General features: G+C 37.1%; 2 protein-coding genes across 10 annotated transcripts in view; one reads left to right on the forward strand and one right to left on the reverse strand.

The window, feature by feature from the left end:
• The window catches only part of LOC100890773 (calcium/calmodulin-dependent protein kinase type II subunit alpha), an 84,682-nt gene extending 71,375 nt beyond the window's left edge, over nucleotides 1-13,307 (forward strand). For all 9 annotated transcript variants that reach the window (XM_030979287.1, XM_030979289.1, XM_030979290.1 and 6 more), the window contains 5 exons: nucleotides 215-298; nucleotides 2,929-3,004; nucleotides 4,071-4,165; nucleotides 5,203-5,317; nucleotides 6,859-13,307. In XM_030979287.1, coding sequence (XP_030835147.1) covers nucleotides 215-298; nucleotides 2,929-3,004; nucleotides 4,071-4,165; nucleotides 5,203-5,317; nucleotides 6,859-6,973 — 485 coding nt within the window. In that variant the 3' untranslated portion in view covers nucleotides 6,974-13,307. The remainder of the gene's footprint in view (nucleotides 1-214; nucleotides 299-2,928; nucleotides 3,005-4,070; nucleotides 4,166-5,202; nucleotides 5,318-6,858) is intronic.
• Nucleotides 13,308-14,592: 1,285 nt separating this feature from the next.
• Nucleotides 14,593-19,414, reverse strand: part of LOC580598 (putative neutral ceramidase C) — a 30,077-nt gene continuing 25,255 nt past the window's right edge. Inside the window, exons 18-19 of the mRNA XM_030980063.1 lie at nucleotides 17,400-17,482; nucleotides 14,593-15,762 (exon numbers count right to left, since the gene is read on the reverse strand). Of these exons, the coding sequence (XP_030835923.1) occupies nucleotides 15,555-15,762; nucleotides 17,400-17,482 (291 nt within the window). The 3' untranslated portion in view covers nucleotides 14,593-15,554. The remainder of the gene's footprint in view (nucleotides 15,763-17,399; nucleotides 17,483-19,414) is intronic.

Raw genomic sequence — 19,414 nt, forward strand, 5'->3', positions numbered from 1 at the left:
ACCCTCAACATATTTCCAAGACATCTATATAATGAATAGTCCTGAATGCAATTGAAAACATTCAATCCCTGCATCTGCTGCTTGTCCATGCATATTATATGATATTTTGCAGAAAGTTATCAGGACAACAACAAAAAAGTTATAGTATCAGAAAAGCCATTTTAAATTTTTCTCTGAAACTGATTTTGATGAAGAATTCTCTTTATTGGAACAGCCACCCGGACTCTGCAACAGAAGAAAGATAATGGCATCAAGGAGTCCCCAGAGGGCAGCACAATGGAAGAGGATGACCTGAGAGGTTGGTATCCCTGCGTGGGTGTAGTTGGTATCCCTGCGTGGGTGTGGTTGGTATCCCTGAGTGGGTGTGGTTGGTATCCCTGAGTGGGTGTGGTTGGTATCCCTGAGTGGGTGTGGTTGGTTCCCTATAATGGGTGTGGCTAGTATCCCAGACTGGGGTGGGGTGGGTATTCAAAATTGGATGGGTATTTAAAATTGGGTGTGGTTGGTATCCCTGAGTGGATGTGGTTGGTTCTCTAAAATGGGTGTGGCTATTATCCCAGACTGGGGTGGGGTGGGTATTCAAAATTGGGTGTGGTTGGTTTTCACAACTGGGTGTGACTAGTATCCCAGTTCGGGGTGGGGTGGGTATTCCAAATTGGGTGTGGTTGGTATTCACAACTGGGTGTGGCTAGTATCTCAGGCTGGGGTGGGGTGGGTATTCAAAATTAGGTGTGGTTGGTACACTAAAGTGGGTTTGAACGGTACCCTCAACTGGATAAGGTTGATATCACAGACAAGGTGTGGTTAGTAAACAAGACTGGGTGTGGTTGGTATTCACAACTGGGTATGGTTGATGTTCAATACTGGGTGTGGTTGATATTCACAACTGGGTATGGTTGATATTCACAACTGGGTATGGTTGATGTTAAATACTGGGTGTCGTTGGTTTACCAGATAAGATTTAATCACAAAATCTGATCATATTTGTATTTGAAATGAAACAATGCATTGTTTAAAGAGATTGTACAATAGATAAACAAAGAAAAGTGTAAATATTAGCTGAAAAATAAAAATTGAGGATTAAGATCTGTGATATTGATCAGGGAAAAAAATAATTGAAAAATGTTGGGGGCTACTTTTCAAGCTTGCTTGCATGAAAATAACACTCTAAATTTGTTTTGTATTAATCTCTATGCAAGTTTTAGGGGCTCTTTTGGGCATTTTGGGGGATAATTCGCCCAGAGCCCCGTGTATTTTTTTCACTTATATTGATGATGTAGGTCCATGATTATCATGTTATATATAAAAGAAGGAAAATATCATATGATATTTCAAGATTTGAAGTAACTATATGGTTCTCAACATGATTACTATGTGTTACTGGTCACAATCAAGAAATCACATTTTGGGTTATTTTGAAAATATGCACTGAACATGTTCACACTGCTACATTGTTACTGTGCAACTTTGATTTATGCACGCTCCCTTTATGTGCAAAACTTACGCAGTCTTGTGCATTCCTTGCATACCCACAAGCAGGACACCTCACCTGCTAGCATATGCGCCATGTTCACCGAGAAGGCCAATGTGTTCAGGACAATTTTCTCATTCTTTCAATTTTAGAGAGGAATAACAAATAATCTTGAAATGATGGATGCTGTTCAAAACATACATCCTCTTTAGACTGAAAACTAGATTTAAAGGGAAAGTTCCCCCCCAAAATAAGTTTGTTTCGATAGAGGCAGAATAATAAGAAAATCAGGTGAGTGAAAGTTTGAGCAAATTCTGAATGAAAATAAGAAAGTTATGAATAATTGAAGTTGTGATCAATCAAATACAAATTGGCAACTCTGTGACTTATTATACGAGCTCTCCTTCATTTGCTTTGTGCATAATATTCCATAAAATCATGTTTTCTTCGTTATTGATGACGGAATATATATTTGTTCCTTGCAGGGGGAGTATAGAAACATATTTGCAATTATTATATTTAGGGTGCATGTATGGTTGAAATTTTTCTTGAGGGAAAATGAAAATTTTAGATTTTTTTAGTACTGAGCAAATGGAAGTTGAGCTCGCATGATACGTCATAGAGTTGCAAATTTGTGTTTGATTGATCACAACTTCAAAAAGTTGAAATGATGGAATTTGCTCAAACTTTCACTGACTTGTTTCTCTCATTTTTCTACTCCTATTAAAACTAACTTAATTTCAGGGTGGACTCCCCCTTTAAGTGTTTTAATAGTTTAAACATATTTTTGGCTTACACTCAGTAAATAAGATGGATTGATCAGTCTGTACCGGTAATTGAAAAACAAGTCAGAAAAAATCTTGGAACCAGCGGGATTTGAACCTGTCATCTACTCCTTGCCGGGCAGCGACTCTACCACCAGGCCATCACTCGTCCATGGCATAGTCACGATGAACTAGAAACAAACACCCAAGCTCTCCTGATTCATTCTTACTTATCAATATTCATTAGTCCGCCATAGGACAATAACTTTTATAAATGTAATGCTTCCTGGGAGAAATTTCAATAGTTTGAACATATTTGTGGCTCAAGTCAGAAAAAAAAGAAAAAAAGAGTCGCTGCCCGGCAAGCAGTAGATGGTAGGTTCAAATCCTGCTGGTTCCAAGATTTTTTCTGACTTGTTTTTCAATTACAGATCGATCAATCGATCTTATTTACTGGGTGTAAGCCACAAATATGTTTAAACTATTGAAATTCTCCCAGGAAGCATTACATTTATAATAGATTTAAGTGTTTGGATACTATATTTTGAGATTTAAAAGATAAGTTGTGACATCTTCTGGTAGAAATAACCAGTGAGAAAGATGCCAACTGTGAATTAACGTATTTTCCATTATTATTCAACTTCTACCTTTTGCTCCACCTCATACATCTTTTCTCTGATTATTTTCATCCAGTTAAAAAGCAAGACATTGTCAAGATGACAGAAACTCTTCTTGAAGCAATCAACGTAGGTGACTTTGAATCTTACACGTAAGTAGTCCTTAAAGGTATAGACCTTAAAGGTATAGACCAGTTCTGGTCATGCGATTGCATTGTGAAAGAAACATGGAATTGATCAGACAAGGTTGATCATTTAGCATATAAGTATGGGTGTGTACTGCAAGGTTCTGGAATCCTCAAAATGAAGTTACAAAGTTACAAGCACTGTACACAGAAAGATGTATATGGGACTACGCGATATCTATCCAAATTCGGATAGATATGATAATTTACCAAATTTACCAAATTTAGTAGGCGGTTCCCCAGCAAAATTTGCATTATCACGTATTAGTCAAAACATATTCTTTCACATGATTGGTAATAAGAGCTTTCATTTCATTTTTTGAGAGGGGGGCATTTCCAAAACTGGTCTATACCTTTAAATGAGTAGGTTACTTGTTTTACTGCACATGAAGATTCCAGGCCTCTGATTTGTCCAAACTGCAGGCATGAAAATCACTATTGACTGCTGGGTAGTTTAGTGAAAAATATTGACTGGGCATAGTTTTACTTGCGTGTACAATGCAAGGACACAATGGTTATGTGTCGAGTTCATAGTGAATAAGTAGTGAGACACGTACATGTGCAATGCTGGTAAATTTCCTTCAACTCTGCATTTTGACAGGCAGATTTTGTTAAAATGTATCTTTTAAACAAAGGTGATGCGGTATATAAAACAAATAATGACCGCTTATTTTTCTGGTCATGGTTAAAACTACAGTTTCTCGGTGATCTTGAGACGGCCCTATACCCCTCCACTTTGTCTCGGGGCACAGTATAGTTTCAATATTACCCTTGGCAATAGTTTTAACCGTTCTCCTCAAAGCAGTCAATATTTGTATATTATTGCTGCTGTTGCTACGACCACTACTATTACTTCTACTACTACTATTACTACTACTACTACCACTACCACTACCACTAATACTACTACTGGATGTATCGCTATAAAAACAACTATTTTTATTTTTATATATATACTACACCTCCTTGGTATATTTCAAGAATTATCCATTGACCTTTTGATTTATATTTCACCATTTTTTCCCTCTTACAGCAAACTGTGTGACCCCCACATGACCTGTTTTGAACCCGAGGCCAACGGGTTCCTCATAGAAGGGACAGATTTCCACAAGTTCTACTTTGACACTCGTAAGTTTGCCAAGGTCCATTGGGGCCATTCTTGAGGTTCGTTTAGATACGAAGTGGTAAAACCGCTGTGTTTCTTTAGAGTGACTCAGTAACATTGCCTCAGATTCTGAAACAAAATCCTGGATTTAGCTTATGCTGCAATCATAATTATAAACCTTCAGGTCAGTCAGGAATCCCATGACTTTTTACAAGCCGATCGCCTGTCTGATTATCAAGATATTTATAATTGGAAATCAAAATTTCATTTTTCTTTTTTCTAACAGATTTTATAACACTACAGTCTATTGGGGAAAATGATTATAGTAAAAACCGATCACTCAAGGATTTTTTAATTTCTTGAGGCACTTCATGATCATCTTGAAGTGCAATTTTTTTAGGGCTTCAATATTATACCATATCACAGACACTGAGGACCATGCATCTCAGATTCAACATTGTTAAACGATGCTTTTAATGATGTGAAAATGAATGGCAACTTTGCGCAACAGATGAACTACATGTTTATACCCAGTTCTGCGTAATAACATACAGAAATGTGAAGTGTAGATTACACTTACATCATTATAGAAAAAAAATTACAAATTACAAAAATGCCTCAGTGTACTGTCTCATATCTGAACAAGGCTTTAGTTATGTGTGTGAGAACGAACCATGAGAAAATGTATTATGTATGCACGGTATATTGCATTTCCTTTGCAATAACAAAATGCTTCACAACTTTCTCTGCTTCATTTCACTTCTTTTGTGGCCTTTACCTTGAGCTAACGGATAGTGAGTGCAGAAGGTTTTAAATGTGATAAATTGGACTTGCAATTTTACCTCAATCCAGTATACATATTGATAAGAGTATAGATGAATGCAGTTATGTCCACAATAACCGACAGCTCCCAAAAGATTTAGCAAGAGAATGCGTCTTTCAAATTTGTTGATATTGCTTGCGAGGAATAAAAATGGATGAAGGAAGAATTCATTTCCATGGCAAATTACTTTAAAACTCATCTTCTTCTTGAATTTTGTTTATACATTGATGTGTACAGTGTGGAATAAGAACACTCGAAACCGGAATGTGACCATCCTACATCCCAGAGTACATCTTCTTGGTGATGATTCAGCAGCCATCGCTTACGTCAGGCTCACCCAGTTCATTGACAAGTAAGACTGGTCTTCATTTTTGTTACATAAGGAGGGTGTTTCACAAAGATCTTAAGTTGAACTTATCTCTAAGTTGGACTTAACAATTATGGAAAGCCATTAGCATCTATGAAAATAATTGTAAAATTTGTTTTAAAAGGCATAAGATGTTGATTCAAATCACTCATATTTTATCAAGGAGGTATCATGTTCTTGATATGGAATATATAAAAAGTCCAAATTACTTGATTTTTCGCTTTTGAATATATTCCATTTTAAGGCTACAAATGGCTTTCCATAACTTTTAAGTCCAACTTAGAGTTGAGTTCGACTTAGGGTCTTTGTGAAACACCCCCAAGGGTTATTTTTAAGGGCATCAAATACCTTGTATGGGGTTTTCATGCTTGTATCCTTAGTCAATTTATCAGCTTTAAATGTTGGTTCTTTTAACCAGACTCACCCAGTTCATTGATAAGTAAGACTGGTCTTTATATTTGATGGGTGAGGAGTGTTTTTAAGGGCATCAAATACCTTGTTTGTTCAGTATGTATGATGTTGTCTTTGCCTGTCGAAACAAGGATCGTGGGTTTTAATCCAACACAAGTGCTTGTATCCTTTGTCAATTTCTCAGCTTCAAAAGTTGGTTCTTTTCAGCAGCATTTTAAGTTTAGATACCAAAAAGGAGGCGAGTTGGTTGGTGAAGCATCTGCCTGTCGTATCAAAGATCCTGGTTTCAAATCCAACCCCAGCGGATGACTGAAGCCTGTATTATGTGTTTTACATGCCCCTTCCCATGTTTATAGACACAGTCTATGTTACAGTGGAAAGCACTATGTCCCTCAGATATGATGTAAAATAGAGGCCATGTGTAAAGGAGAGTCACCACCACCAACACCACCACTACCCCAACCATCATCAAAACAACCAACCACCATCACTACCACCATCACCATCACCATCACCACCACCACTACCACCATCACTACCACCACTACTACCATCACCACCGCCGCTACCACCATCACCACCACCATCACTACCACCACCACCACCACTACCACTACCACCATCGCCACCACCATCACCATCACCACTACCACCACCACCACTACCACTACCACCATCACCACCACCATCACTACCACCATCACCACCACCACCACCAATACCACCATCACTACCTTCACCACTTCCACCACCATCACCCCCACATCTCTGACTTTTAACACCACCACTACCACTACCTTAAACATTATGATCACCATCATCACTCCCCTCATTACCACCACCGACTACATGATTATTACCAGCACCTCAAGAACCACTCATATACCCTGTAAGCCAATACCACCCCCATTACCACCACCATCACCATGCCCTCACCACCATCATCACCTACACAGTCACCCTCAACACCTACCGCTGCCAATATAACCATTACCAATGCATGAACCTATTAAATGCATCACAAATTGTCTTTTTCCTCTTAAACTTCTCACCATCATCATCATCACCGCCGGTCTCCGATGTCTCACTATTCTATTTATTTCATCTCATTACAGGGCCGGTAATCCAGTGACGCACCAATCAGAAGAGACCCGATTATGGCATCGTCGGGACGGCAAGTGGCTGGTAGTGCACTTCCACAGGACAGGCCAACCCAGCATTAGCAAGTAGCCCGCCCTCTACGGCACCCAAACCCTCTCAAGATTGGCAAGAAAAGGAGGCGGAGGACTCGCGTCATCAATAACCAAATGAAAAAAAAAATATTACGTATAGTGAATGACCAGCAAATTTTTGAAAAAAATACAGAACGAAATCCGCCTCTTTGAGAGTGCATAGAAGCGAAGCTTTATTTTGTTGAGATCCGATTGAATGTGTTAATACTTCTCTCTTTCCTTCTATGTATGTGTGTGTGTCAGGTAAAGCTCCCTCTATAGGGGAGTGGGTGTAAGGGTTTTACCTAGGCATTGATTGGTTGGTTTTATTTGAAGAGCCAGGAGTGTTGTAATGTGAACAATCTGGAGGGCAATTGGAACTTGGAGACTTTGTCGGGTGGAATGGAACTTGGGGGGGATTTGAGAAGCGCAAGGTATTCCAGGAATTGGGCTCTTACATTGCCAGATGGAATGTTTAGGGAGAGAAACAAGTAATGTGTTCTCCTCTGTTCAGGCTAGGCTGTTAAGGTTAAGATGATATGCCTTAAAAGATAATAGGAACCGTTTGATGATGAAAGTGTGGTGTCGATTATTGCACTAAACCTTAGTGTAATCGATTCTCCATTGTTCAGGATATACACCTTGGTGTTGTCTGTGCACAATGCAGTGTAGGGCGAACACCTTGGTGTTTGAAGGCAGCATGGTGTTAACGATACACCTTAGCATTGATTTAGACTTCCCAGCATTTGATTGCTGCGAAGGCTGGCAGTCGATGCTTGGTTGGTTTGCCTGGGTTCTAAAATGCCTACTAACTTTTGATTTATTTACCACAGTGGTCGATGGAGAGAGATGGTGTTTGCTCAATTATGAAAAGTTTAGGGTCTGTCAAGAGTTGACCTGGTGGATCGTTGATTGGTTAAGGTTGCTTCTAGTCCACCAGGCATGTTCATGCCGGGAGAAAAACACAAACCGTTTCTCTGGTAATTTGGAGAAAGATCTGCTTGTTTTTTATGACAAGATTTAAGGAACGAGCTCACTGTCCACTGTGGATTTATGGGTAATACCGTGCAAGTCATGCTTAAATAGCCGGTGGCAGGCTCATTGGAAAATGGAATATATACAGGAAAGAATGTGTTATTTAGTTGAATTTAGAATCCATGTGTTTGTTGACCGAGAAGTCTGTATGTTTGTGAATAATATTGATGTTTTTTGGTAGAGTATTAGTTATTGATCCTGATAGTCATGTAAAGGGTATATTAATCATGATAGTCCCCTTATAAAGGGACAGACTGTCGGAAGAAGAAAAAAAGGAGTTTGAAAAAACCCTATTAAGGCATGAAAGCTGCCTCTGTATTTACTTCTCTTGCTTGTTAATATGAACAAAGAAATCTTTTTATGTAAAAAAAAAAAAAATCACATTTAGAAAACTATGTTTGAATTATACTGTTTAGATGAAGGTTCTATCAAATATACCTTAAATTCTGGTTATTTTAAGCTAATTTTTCTAGTTGTAGTGTACAATCATTTCAGATTGCTTTTAAAATACTTGTATGACTCTAGACATACCGATTGCTTTTTCAGAAGAATGCTGGCAATTTCATTCTGAATATTCCTGTTATGTTATAAATGGAACGATAGAAATGTAAGTATTTGTTTCAGGTGGGTTTTCTTGTAAAGGTTTGTTTTGTTCCTTCAGTGAAACGATTCTTGAATTTGATTCTCATCTGCGTCTCAAGGGAGGACAATCTACACTACAGGGTTTATCATACATGATATATCTTGGTGACGGGAGACAATTAATATAGATGGGAGACATTCTTTATTTCTGTTCCAAACATTATTGCAGCTCTGGGCTCTCGGTAATGCTGTACCAGTGTGTGTGATTTGATGTATGAAACCATGACACAGAACCTCATGTCCCTTTCATCTCACTTTTTGAAGATTTGAATTTACCAACTTTTACAAGAAGTAGTTCAGGAGGTAGTTGGAACTGTTCAGGCTTTTCCTGGAGGTGGAGTTATGGTTGGAAGTGCAGGAATTTTAAAGATGAACTCTGATCTCCCTGTTGTCTATTATACAAATTGTGATGCTTCTTTTTGGACAATCTGACATGTAACAGTAAATGAGTTATTTGGCATGGTTGGGCTTTGAGTTTCAATTTTCATTTGGGTCAAGAGTGTATGAAATAATATGACTAGCAATTGGGCATAGAGCAGTATGACATCATCGTTTTGTCAACTTTTGAACTTGAACATTGAATGAAATACTGTACCATTTGAAAATCGAAATTGTTTGAGAAAGTCCAAAGATTTTTGTCAGTTTTGTATTTTATATTAATCTTTGGTCACTTCCCTGGGTCTAATTTCTATCACATTCATTGATATGCTAAACTTTTCCTGTTATGAATCTTGCAAAAGTAAACAAAATTTGCCTTTTCATGTAATTTCCCAAACCATCCTTTTATATTCCCCTGTCCCATCTGTTGTGTTGAACATGTCATCATAGGTTTTAACACCTCCTCCACCCCCCCCCCAATCAGTACCCTGATTAAATAAATTTTTACAATTCTGTCTAAAGGAAGTTGAAATGTTAGATGTAACATGGTGTGTTATTAGGAGAAGGCTTGGAGCTGCAAACCCTATCTGTGCAGACTTTAAACCTTGTTTTTGTCAAGATATTATTTCTATTAATACATGCTCTAAACATGTTCTTGATACATGCCCCAGAAACCAAAGAGGACTATCTCACTCTCATCCTCAATTATGTAGGGAAGATGCTAACCCATCACAGTACCAGAGCCTTTTCTTTTTGCTTTGCAATATTAGAAAAACTTTTCCACACAGGCATTTTTTCCCTTTTTATTGGGACATGCAAGTCGTATCCACGTATATGACACTTAACAAGCCAAAGGGATCAATATATTAGGAGTTGGCAATTTCTGTCATTCATACATGAAAGTGCAATAGCTATCGAAGTTGATAGTTGTGCAAAGACTGTTTAGAGGTTGTGAGAAAAGATGCAATAGGACCTTTCTGAACAAATACAACCAACCGGAGAGGGGAGGAGAGATCACTTATTGTGATCTGTACCAAACCTACTTACCGGTAGTAAGCACTCAACGTTTATAGTAAGATACAAGAGTAGAGGAGTTTAAACCCTTCCCAAATCCTGTTCTTTAAAACAATATTTTTTTTTCAAGATCATCATGGACTGGTTTCACTGTAATTGTCCTCCCAAACTCTCCGATATTGCACCTGTAAAGAAAAAAAAACCCACTTTGTCAACAATACAGCTTTTTCTAAGCTGGATTTGTGCCTTTTTGAAGATGTCAGTAAGTTTGAACTAAAAGGACCTTAGTAGATTTAAGTACATGTAGTTGTATTATTGTCTGTTCTCATTGTAGGGTAGAGGATCGCATGGAGGGAAAGATTTGATGTAAACATGGATCTTAAATATGCAATGTAAACGGGATATTTTTGTTGTTCTCTCTGACGGTCTGTCGAACATGGTGTCTATGTATGTGGGAACGGAGAATGGAATTTTTTTCTTCATTTTTATTGATGTTGATGTATGGTATGTGTATATGAGTCAATATGTGTTAACAATTCAAGATTCAAATGACGGTCGTTGGGTGAGAGGGAGCGGCCGAGGAGAGGTCCGTGCAACGGAACTCGTACGATTAAATAATGTTCAACCATTTTGATTGTCACAAGACATACATGTAAAACTGCAGAATAAGCAAACAAAAAAGTGAATATAAATATTTATTCAAGAAGATTTTGTGATATATCTTACTTAGTGTCATGGATATAGCGTGTGCTTTGGCTGCACTAATGACAGTGATGATAAAGCAATGATAATCACAGATAAGTAGATTAGTATTATGATATATATATAATGTATCTATCCTTAGCACCAACTGTATTTTGGAGATATGGTCATTATGTTTATGTTTGGTACAGATTCCCTTTCATGCATTGCATTTGCTTTTTCTATTCTTGAGAAATGTATGATTATAGATGTCTTTTTTTCTTCAAATTAACTTTTCTTTGCAATTAGATAAATTTATATTACTGATATTATCATTATTGTTTGGTGTAACAATGTTTAATATATATTATTGCTAGCTCCTAAATATATGTGCATATTTGTCTTGGAATATATAAAATCTCTCTTCTTTTTGTTGGAAAGCAATGTAACTAGTGTAATGATTTTCTAATGAGTATATGTGGCTAATCATGTAATTTGTAGAGGTAGTGTATTTTTCCTATTCATTTGAGAATGAATATTTCTTGTTTCATTTTTCAACTCGCTCACGTGGAAGACTGCTGCAAAAAGGAAAAAAAAACAAATGTATTGAATTGAAGGATCTGCAGGAGCGGCATCCGAGTACAACATTACCTCTTACTTTGTGCATCTAACACTTTGAATCTCGCACTTGTTGAAACCTCTGTATCTACCCTATAGCAGATACAAGGAGGCGGTAAAGTAGGGGTTAAGGAGATAAGTGTTTCAATGCACGGTGACAGGTTTACGCACTACAACGAAATAAGACTTGTACAATCTATATATTACTCTTTGCAATGTAAACTTCTTTCTGTTTTTGTTTTCTTCTCATTGGGAATGTACATATTTTTCAAATTGCACATACATGTAGATGTTTTTGAGTCAGTGCAAGAATGGCTTACCAGAAGAGAGCTGGTCACTTATGTAGAGATGATATGGTTATATGTAGTAGTATTGTCGGGTGCAAAAGGGTGTATCTGCCAAATCGTCTGCTGGCATGGCATGGCGGGGCATCTTCCTTTTCAATGTTCATTCATGGCCTGTTCATACCACGTTGACTAGAGATCCCAACTACATGTAACTTCATACCCTGCAACTGTCTAATCCATCCCTTTCTCTGTCAACATTCATTAATGGTTCAATCTCATCTACATCTATTTCGAAAACTTGAATCTCTGTTAAATATAAAAGGACTCGCAGAAGAGTTTCTGCCGCCAGCCCCCAAATCATTTTTATGACGTTTCCCTTTTGCATTATTCCATGGTACCTCCTTTTTTTTTTTAGTGCAGAATTTTAAAATAATTGGAATTTGGGGGTGTAATTAATTCAGGATGTATTGGGTTATCTGCATGTAGCTATTTCGGATTTCATATAGCAATGATAATGAAGGTTGGTACTTGCTGCTGGAATTCTGACAGAGAGACACTGTACCAACATGTGGCATCAGCAGTCATATAACGCCCTTCTAGCACCAGTACCCACACAGATATTTTTTTATATTTCTGTCCCCCCCCCCCCCCTCAGAAAGGAGGACAGTAGCCTTTTGGTGTGCTATCTGTCCCTTCCCTCTAACCAAATGCAAGGAGCTCATTGAATATTCCTCTTAAATGTACATACTTTAATAATGACTTACGAGAAACTTAAAACCTGGTATTAGGTTTAGGCTTACAGTAAACTAAGGCCTCTGTATTGCAAACACCACATGGTAAAATGAAAAGGAAGATACCCACATGCCAAAATTCAGACACGTTGGAGATATAGCGCCCTCTATAGTCGGTTCATCCTCATGTTGGTTTAATGGTGTAGATGGCAGAGTATTACACTGAATCTAGGAGTGATAAATGTATACTATTTTTACTTGCTGTGTGTCTCTGAGACTTGTATAAGAGCACTACTGAAATAATGGCATATTCACCCCTTTAGTTTATTGATATCATTTCGAAACAATCTTAAGCCATAAAGAATTCCATTTAAAAACCCATTATTGTTGATTTTGAAATTATTTCACGACGGAAATGCTGCTTTTTGAGTCGATAGATTAAAGGATTTCAGTGTATAAGTAAAGGAGAAGAAAAAGAAATTAAAAGGGAAAAATAAATAACAAATTACCGGTAGGTGACATTGATACATTCTAAAGAATTGTATGAATTATTGGGATACAAAATGTATACATGGCAATGAAGATGCCAATGAAGAGGTCAGATACCCGTGTTCTCTAGAAAAGAAGAGGGCATTCTAATTGATTTTGCATCTTCAAGTTTGGGAAGTAAAGATGGGATGAAAATCTGGAACTTTCATGGGGACTCCAAGTCAGGATCAAACAGTAAGACGTGATCAAGTACGATGCTCGGTCTCGAAGAGAATTAACTCGCTATCGATGGACGCTCGTCACAGGTCGTTTCAATTTTATGTTTTCATTCTTATCGGTGTCTAAACTTAATATCTTTTCTTTAAGAGTAGAGCAAGGTATATTCAGCACCCTTTGGTAAACTCTCTTTAAGATCTGGTTGATTAGTTATGGGCCATTTATTGAATATACCTGGAAATAAATGTGCAATTTGACTACACTCTCTGATATCCTGTGGTAAATTTGTACCAGTTGTCTTGTACAGTAATAATAATAATAATAAAAGCTCACATTTATAATGCGCCTAATACTCTGTTTCTAGGCGCAGTATATATTATTACTCCGGTCAGGCATACCCGCACACAATGTATGCACATTCTCCACTCCCTGGGGAGCATTCCGGCCATTCGCCATTTTACAAGCACCACTTACTCATCCAACCACATTAACTTTCGCATCCTACCCATTTAACACCTGGGGGAAGAGTGGCAAATGTAGATTAACGTCTTGCCAAATCCTGTCCATCTTGGGATGAATGACAAAAATGAAGCCTAAAAGTTGTGAAAAGTAGCCGATTTATTCTTCAAACACAATTTTAGCAGAGTTATGGTCCTCCCAGTATCCACATTGTCACAATCAATACCTTTCCTTTCCTTAATTTAAAAATAAATCATTCTGCATGCACAGCACTAATTTTTTTTCTGGGGGGAGGGAAGTAAATAGTTACAGAGTCGATTGAATCACTGCATTTGCAAGTACAAAAATATTTCAATAATATCATACTGCAACATGAATATGTTACAATAGCCAAAAATTAGAATACAGGGTTTAACAAAACAATCTTCAAAAATTTGTCATAAAATACAATCTTCCTTAAAATATATTTACGATCAAATCCATAATCTCGACTATGAATGTCAAGGATATGTACTGCTAGTGATAAAAGTTGTTATATCTGACTAAGATTTGACTAACTCATTGCAGGTGAATGCAATGTGAATTCTATAATAAAGCAACACAAATGGTCCTACTAAATACTATAAAAACAATTATGAAGGAACAGAATCGTGTAAGAAAATTGATTTAAATTTTGGGATGTCAAGTTTGAACATTTGTTTTTAGTTTAGCAGAAAAGAATGATTTCTAGTAGAGCAGCACTATTAAAGAAGCTGGACAAACAAATGGGAAATTCTACATTCTAACAATATGCTATGAAATCCCAAGTTTGCCTCCCAGTTTGTCAGGTATGACGCCGTAAACCACAGCCAAAAAACCTAAACAAAATGCGGAGGTTTTTTCACGTGTAAATGAATAGCAACTATGCACAACACACAGACCTGCCAACCAGTACGGTACGATTTAGTCGTATTTCGTACGATTTTTAGAAGCAAATACAATTTTCCTCAATAAAATACGATTTTTGTGTGTGTGTGTGTGTGTGTGTGTGTGTGTGCCATTTTCAATGGCAAAATGCCCACTCTGTCCTGTAAAGTATCCTACAAGCATCTCACATCGGCAATTTGGGGATGTTCATTGGTTCATCAAACACAACAGTCATGATGAAATCATGCATATTCAACCAATGATCCATAACAAAAAGTCTTCCGCGTAACAGTACGCGTTTATTTTTAAGAATACAACTTTTGTCAGTAAAATACAACTTTTGGGATTAAAGAATACAGTTTTTGAACTCCAGAGGTTGGCAGGTCTGAACACAATTGTCCTGCGCACATTCATAGAACTCTGTGTTATTAGATAGAGAAATATGATTCGTATATTCACTTCACATCGTGAAAAAACTGCCGTCGATTTGCAGCGTCATATCTTAACAAGGCCTTATCGGAATATATGCAAAATGAATCAAGTTGCCTGCAATGAGTATTTGAAGAGCTTAATTCCAAAAGGAACTAAATCCACTTTTGATGAATATTGAGTTATCGATATCAGAACATTGTTTACTTCAGTACCCATCTTTCAACAAAAGTATTTACCTAAATTTTGGGAGCAATTATGAAAAAATTCACCTTCTAATATCACTTTTTCATAGACGCCTGTACAAACTCTGGTAAACAAATGCATTTTTCTCTCAAGTTACAAAAATGGATTTAGCTCCTTTGGAATCAAACTCTTCATTTGTAGTATTGCTTTCAGTAAATCCATTACTGATATCTGCAATTGGTGCATACCAAAGCGAATTGTACAACAGAGTTTTGCCAACTCTGTTTCAGTGGATAGCAAATCAACACGCTGCTTTGCTGGAAAAGCACAAAACAAAAATCTAAGAGCCATTCATCCACCGTCTGTGATTAAATTCAAGAAATTATGCATGTACTCTGATCTACTCTACTCTACTCTTAAGTTTATCCAACACCTTCAAAAGGCTTTTACTATTCTAAAGAGATCTCTGGCGAAAGCGTTTCTAATTTCCCAATTTTCACGCATAGAATGAATGAAACGGGGAGCTTTATTACTGGGGTCGTGTATAGTTCTTTAGAACAACTTCAAACTCAGCGGAGTTTCCAGAGTAAGAGCGTGACGGTATTACCGGCCCAGCTTTGGTGTAGCCTTTGTGTGTTAGACGATATGTCCCTGTTACCTGGTCCTCGGGAATCTCCCAATAGATGGTAGCTGTGTTAGCCATCATTGCACCTGTATGGTCAGTCTCCCAGTAGAACCTAGGATAGTAATAGGATGGTAATAGGATGGTAATAGGATGGTAATAGGATGGTAATAGGATAGTAATAGAATAGTAATAGGATGGTAATAGGATGGTAATAGAATAGTAATAGGATAGTAATAGAATGGTAATAGGATGGTAATAGGATGGTAATAGGATGGTAATAGGATGGTAATAGAATAGTAATAGGATAGTAATAGGATAGTAATAGAATAGTAATAGAATGGTAATAGGATGGTAATAGGATGGTGATAAGATAATAATAGGATATGATATTAATTATAATAGAATAGTAAAAGGATAGTAATAGGAATAATACATGGACAAGAAATAGTACTACTCACAGTAGTAGTAGTAGTCATGATCTACTGGGGTAATAGTAACACCCTGTAAGCATTTTGGTCAATTGTTATTGGTCAAGCCTTTTATAAGGCACAGCTAAGATCGTTTAGGGAGATGTGAGTTGGTCTAGCGGCACGTTCACTTTGTCAGCTCTCTGTCCTCGCCTACAAACTGAGTCGCGTCTTTCGGATCTTCCAGACGTAAATAATCTTTGGATGACATAACATAATGTATGACCAATTGCTAAAGGGAGGATCTGTACATCTTTAGTGATTAATAACTCCTTTATTCCTTGTTAGATCTCCCCCAAATTTATCGACCTGTTTTTCTGATGTTTTTGCTTCTTCTCAGGCAAGTTTACGAAAGGTTGATTCCTCATGAAACATTAACTGCCGGTCAAGAACTAGGAGGGTGTCTGCGCTGTGTTAAAGGGTTACAACTGTTTAATAACGGGCCGTCTATGTGTAGTGGGCAAAATGCTAAGGAAAGACTTCCAGACTATAGGGTGTGGCATATCGAAGGGCCAGTGACACAAGGACTTAACTTCATTTTGGCCGTTTTTAGAAAAAGTGGTTTAAAGTCACTGAGCACTTGGGCCTTGAGGAGTTAAGTCTATGTTTCACTAGCCATTGACTTCAATGGGGTGTTGGGTGGAGTTGAGTCTTTGTGCTTCATGGAAAGCCCACGTTTTTCTGAACATTTTGCTATCAAATACTCATTTTGGCAAAATATGACGTCTTTGTGTCACTAAAGCCTTGATATGTAGCTATCTGTATTTACATCATAATGCCCTTCTGGCTCTTAGAAGATATAACCAGTACAATGAATATTACCTTACAGTTTGTAAACCAACAAAACAATTTTTAAAATGGTCCTCAAATAAAAAACCTACAGATCAATTTGTTCGTTCACAGCCAGAAGGGCGTTAACTCTCGTGTTAAAATAAATGAGATAACAACCTTCTGGCTCTCAACAGACGAATGAGTCCTTGGGGGTGTATCACAAATTCTAAGTCGGACTTAAACATTATGGAGAGCCATTTGTAGCCTTAAAATAAAATATATTCAAAAGCAAAAATTCAAGATTTTAGACTTTTCATAAATTCCACATCAAGAACATGAAATCTCTTTGATAATAGAAAATATAAATGATTTTAATCAACATTTTATGCCTTCTAAAATAAGTTTTACAAAATATTTTCAAAGATGCTAACGGCTTTCCATAATTTTTAAGTCCAACTTATAATCTTTGTGAAACACCCCCCTTGACTAACAAAAGACTACACAAACTAACCTGGTAGACCAATCTGTGTCGGTGAATATCGTCTGCCATAGCGCTCCGTTATATTGCTGAACTTCTAGAAAGGTATCCTCTAACTGTAAGAAGTAATAAGAAAAAAAAATAGATCAGTTAAAGCTGATGTACAGGTTTGCGAAGCCCTTAAAATATTGTCATGAGATTTCTTTGATTTTAATAATAATAACTTGAATAATGCATGTACCGATAGCTGTAGAAGAGTTCTAAAAGTCTTTTGTGACCCATCTAAAAATATTTCATGCACGACTTTATAGATTAAATGCATTCAAAAGGAATTCATACACAAAATGAGTTACAATTTAATTATTTCCTCTTTAATTGATTTTTTCCTGAGTAATTTGTCTACATGTGTATGTGAAATAGCTATTTTTAAGAAGAGGGGAAAAATGACAATAACACAATGATAACTTGATTGTGGGTATAAACAGAAAGACAAGACAAAATTTCATTTCTGAAATCTTCTCTTAGCTATGCTGCTGCCCATGACACAAGTTATAGGAAACATACTCTACACAGGGTCTTTAGACTACATTTTATCAAGTAATAAATGAAATTGCTATTTCTGAAGCACATGAGACCACAATGTTTAAAGGTCATCTTTACTAGTTTGGCTAAGAGGGATTAGACCACCCAGGGAGGCAGGGCTCAAATTAATTTTTTGTCCACGGGGGCTCTTCCCCCCCAAAAAGAGCCCCCGTGAGCCTTCTCAGGGGGAACTTTTAGTACTGACGGGGGCTTTTTTTTGTATACAAATATCCAATGAATTGGTACCTATGATACTCCTCAATTATTTGCTATTTCATCATTATCATTTTAATCAGCATTTTCCCTCTTACAAATTTACAAGCTACATAGCTGTTACTATACGCATACAACACTGATCTTTATGATGTCTTTAACGTGACATATCTTCTTCTCCCCTTGCAAACGAGAAAGAAAACAAGGTCATTAAAAGGGATTAAGCGACAAATAATGATTGTGATTCAAATTGATGCGAATATTTGTTTGAATAAGCACTGCCAATCTTCTTTTTAAAAACAACTTTTACAAATCTCAGCCATGCTTACTGAGTTGAGACGTTCCATTCAATGTAAAATACTCATTAAAGAATACACTTCTCCTAATCTGAAAGTGATCTTACAACACAGTGGCAGATTTGCATGGCTGAGATTTGTAAAAGTCGTTTTTACAAAGAAGATTCTGGTGAAAAGCATTGCTTATTCAAAAAAATCCTTGCATCAATTTGAATCACAATGATTATTTGTCGCATGATCCTTTTATTAAATAACCTTGTTTTCTTTTTTTTTAGCAGGGGGAGAAGAAGCTATGTCACGTTAAGAAATCATAAAGATCAGTTGTATTATGCGTATATGATACCAGAACAAATGTTGATTATCAGAATGTCATTTTGGAATACCTCTATACAAATACCACATTGTCTTTAGCCCGTATCAGTATTAGTATGATCCAATATAAAGCTATTATTCTTTATTTAATTCAGTATAATGCTTTTCCTCAAAAATAGTTTTGCTATTTTTTTAAGAAATGGTTTCAAATGTACATTACACGAACCCTGAACCATTGCAAAATGATGGTGGTTCTCTCTCTCTCTCTCTCTCTCTTTATTTTAATCATGCATTATCAACTACATATAAAGCAGCAACCAAAAACTTAGGGTTATCTGAGATAGGTGAAAGTAAGAGTTAAAAAGAATGTCATGCTAAAACGGCACTTCACTTCCCCCCCCCCCTGAAAAAAAAAAAATAGATTAGTAGTCCTCCTCTCCAGCATCCCCCCGCTTTAATATCACATTTTCACTTGGCAGCCCAAGGGGGCCGGGGGGGGGGGGGGGGGGGGTTAAACCCCCTAACACCCCCCCCCCCCCCACGTAGATCTGCCCATGTTACCATATCATTCCACGACATCTTGGTCTTCCTCTTCTTCTCAATAGGGACTTTTAGATTTGCGTGGACGTGGACGTGTTACGTCCT

Source organism: Strongylocentrotus purpuratus, unplaced genomic scaffold (genome assembly GCF_000002235.5).
Source record: "Strongylocentrotus purpuratus isolate Spur 01 unplaced genomic scaffold, Spur_5.0 spur5_scaffold_10, whole genome shotgun sequence".
Classification (NCBI taxonomy): Eukaryota; Metazoa; Echinodermata; class Echinoidea; order Camarodonta; family Strongylocentrotidae; genus Strongylocentrotus; species Strongylocentrotus purpuratus.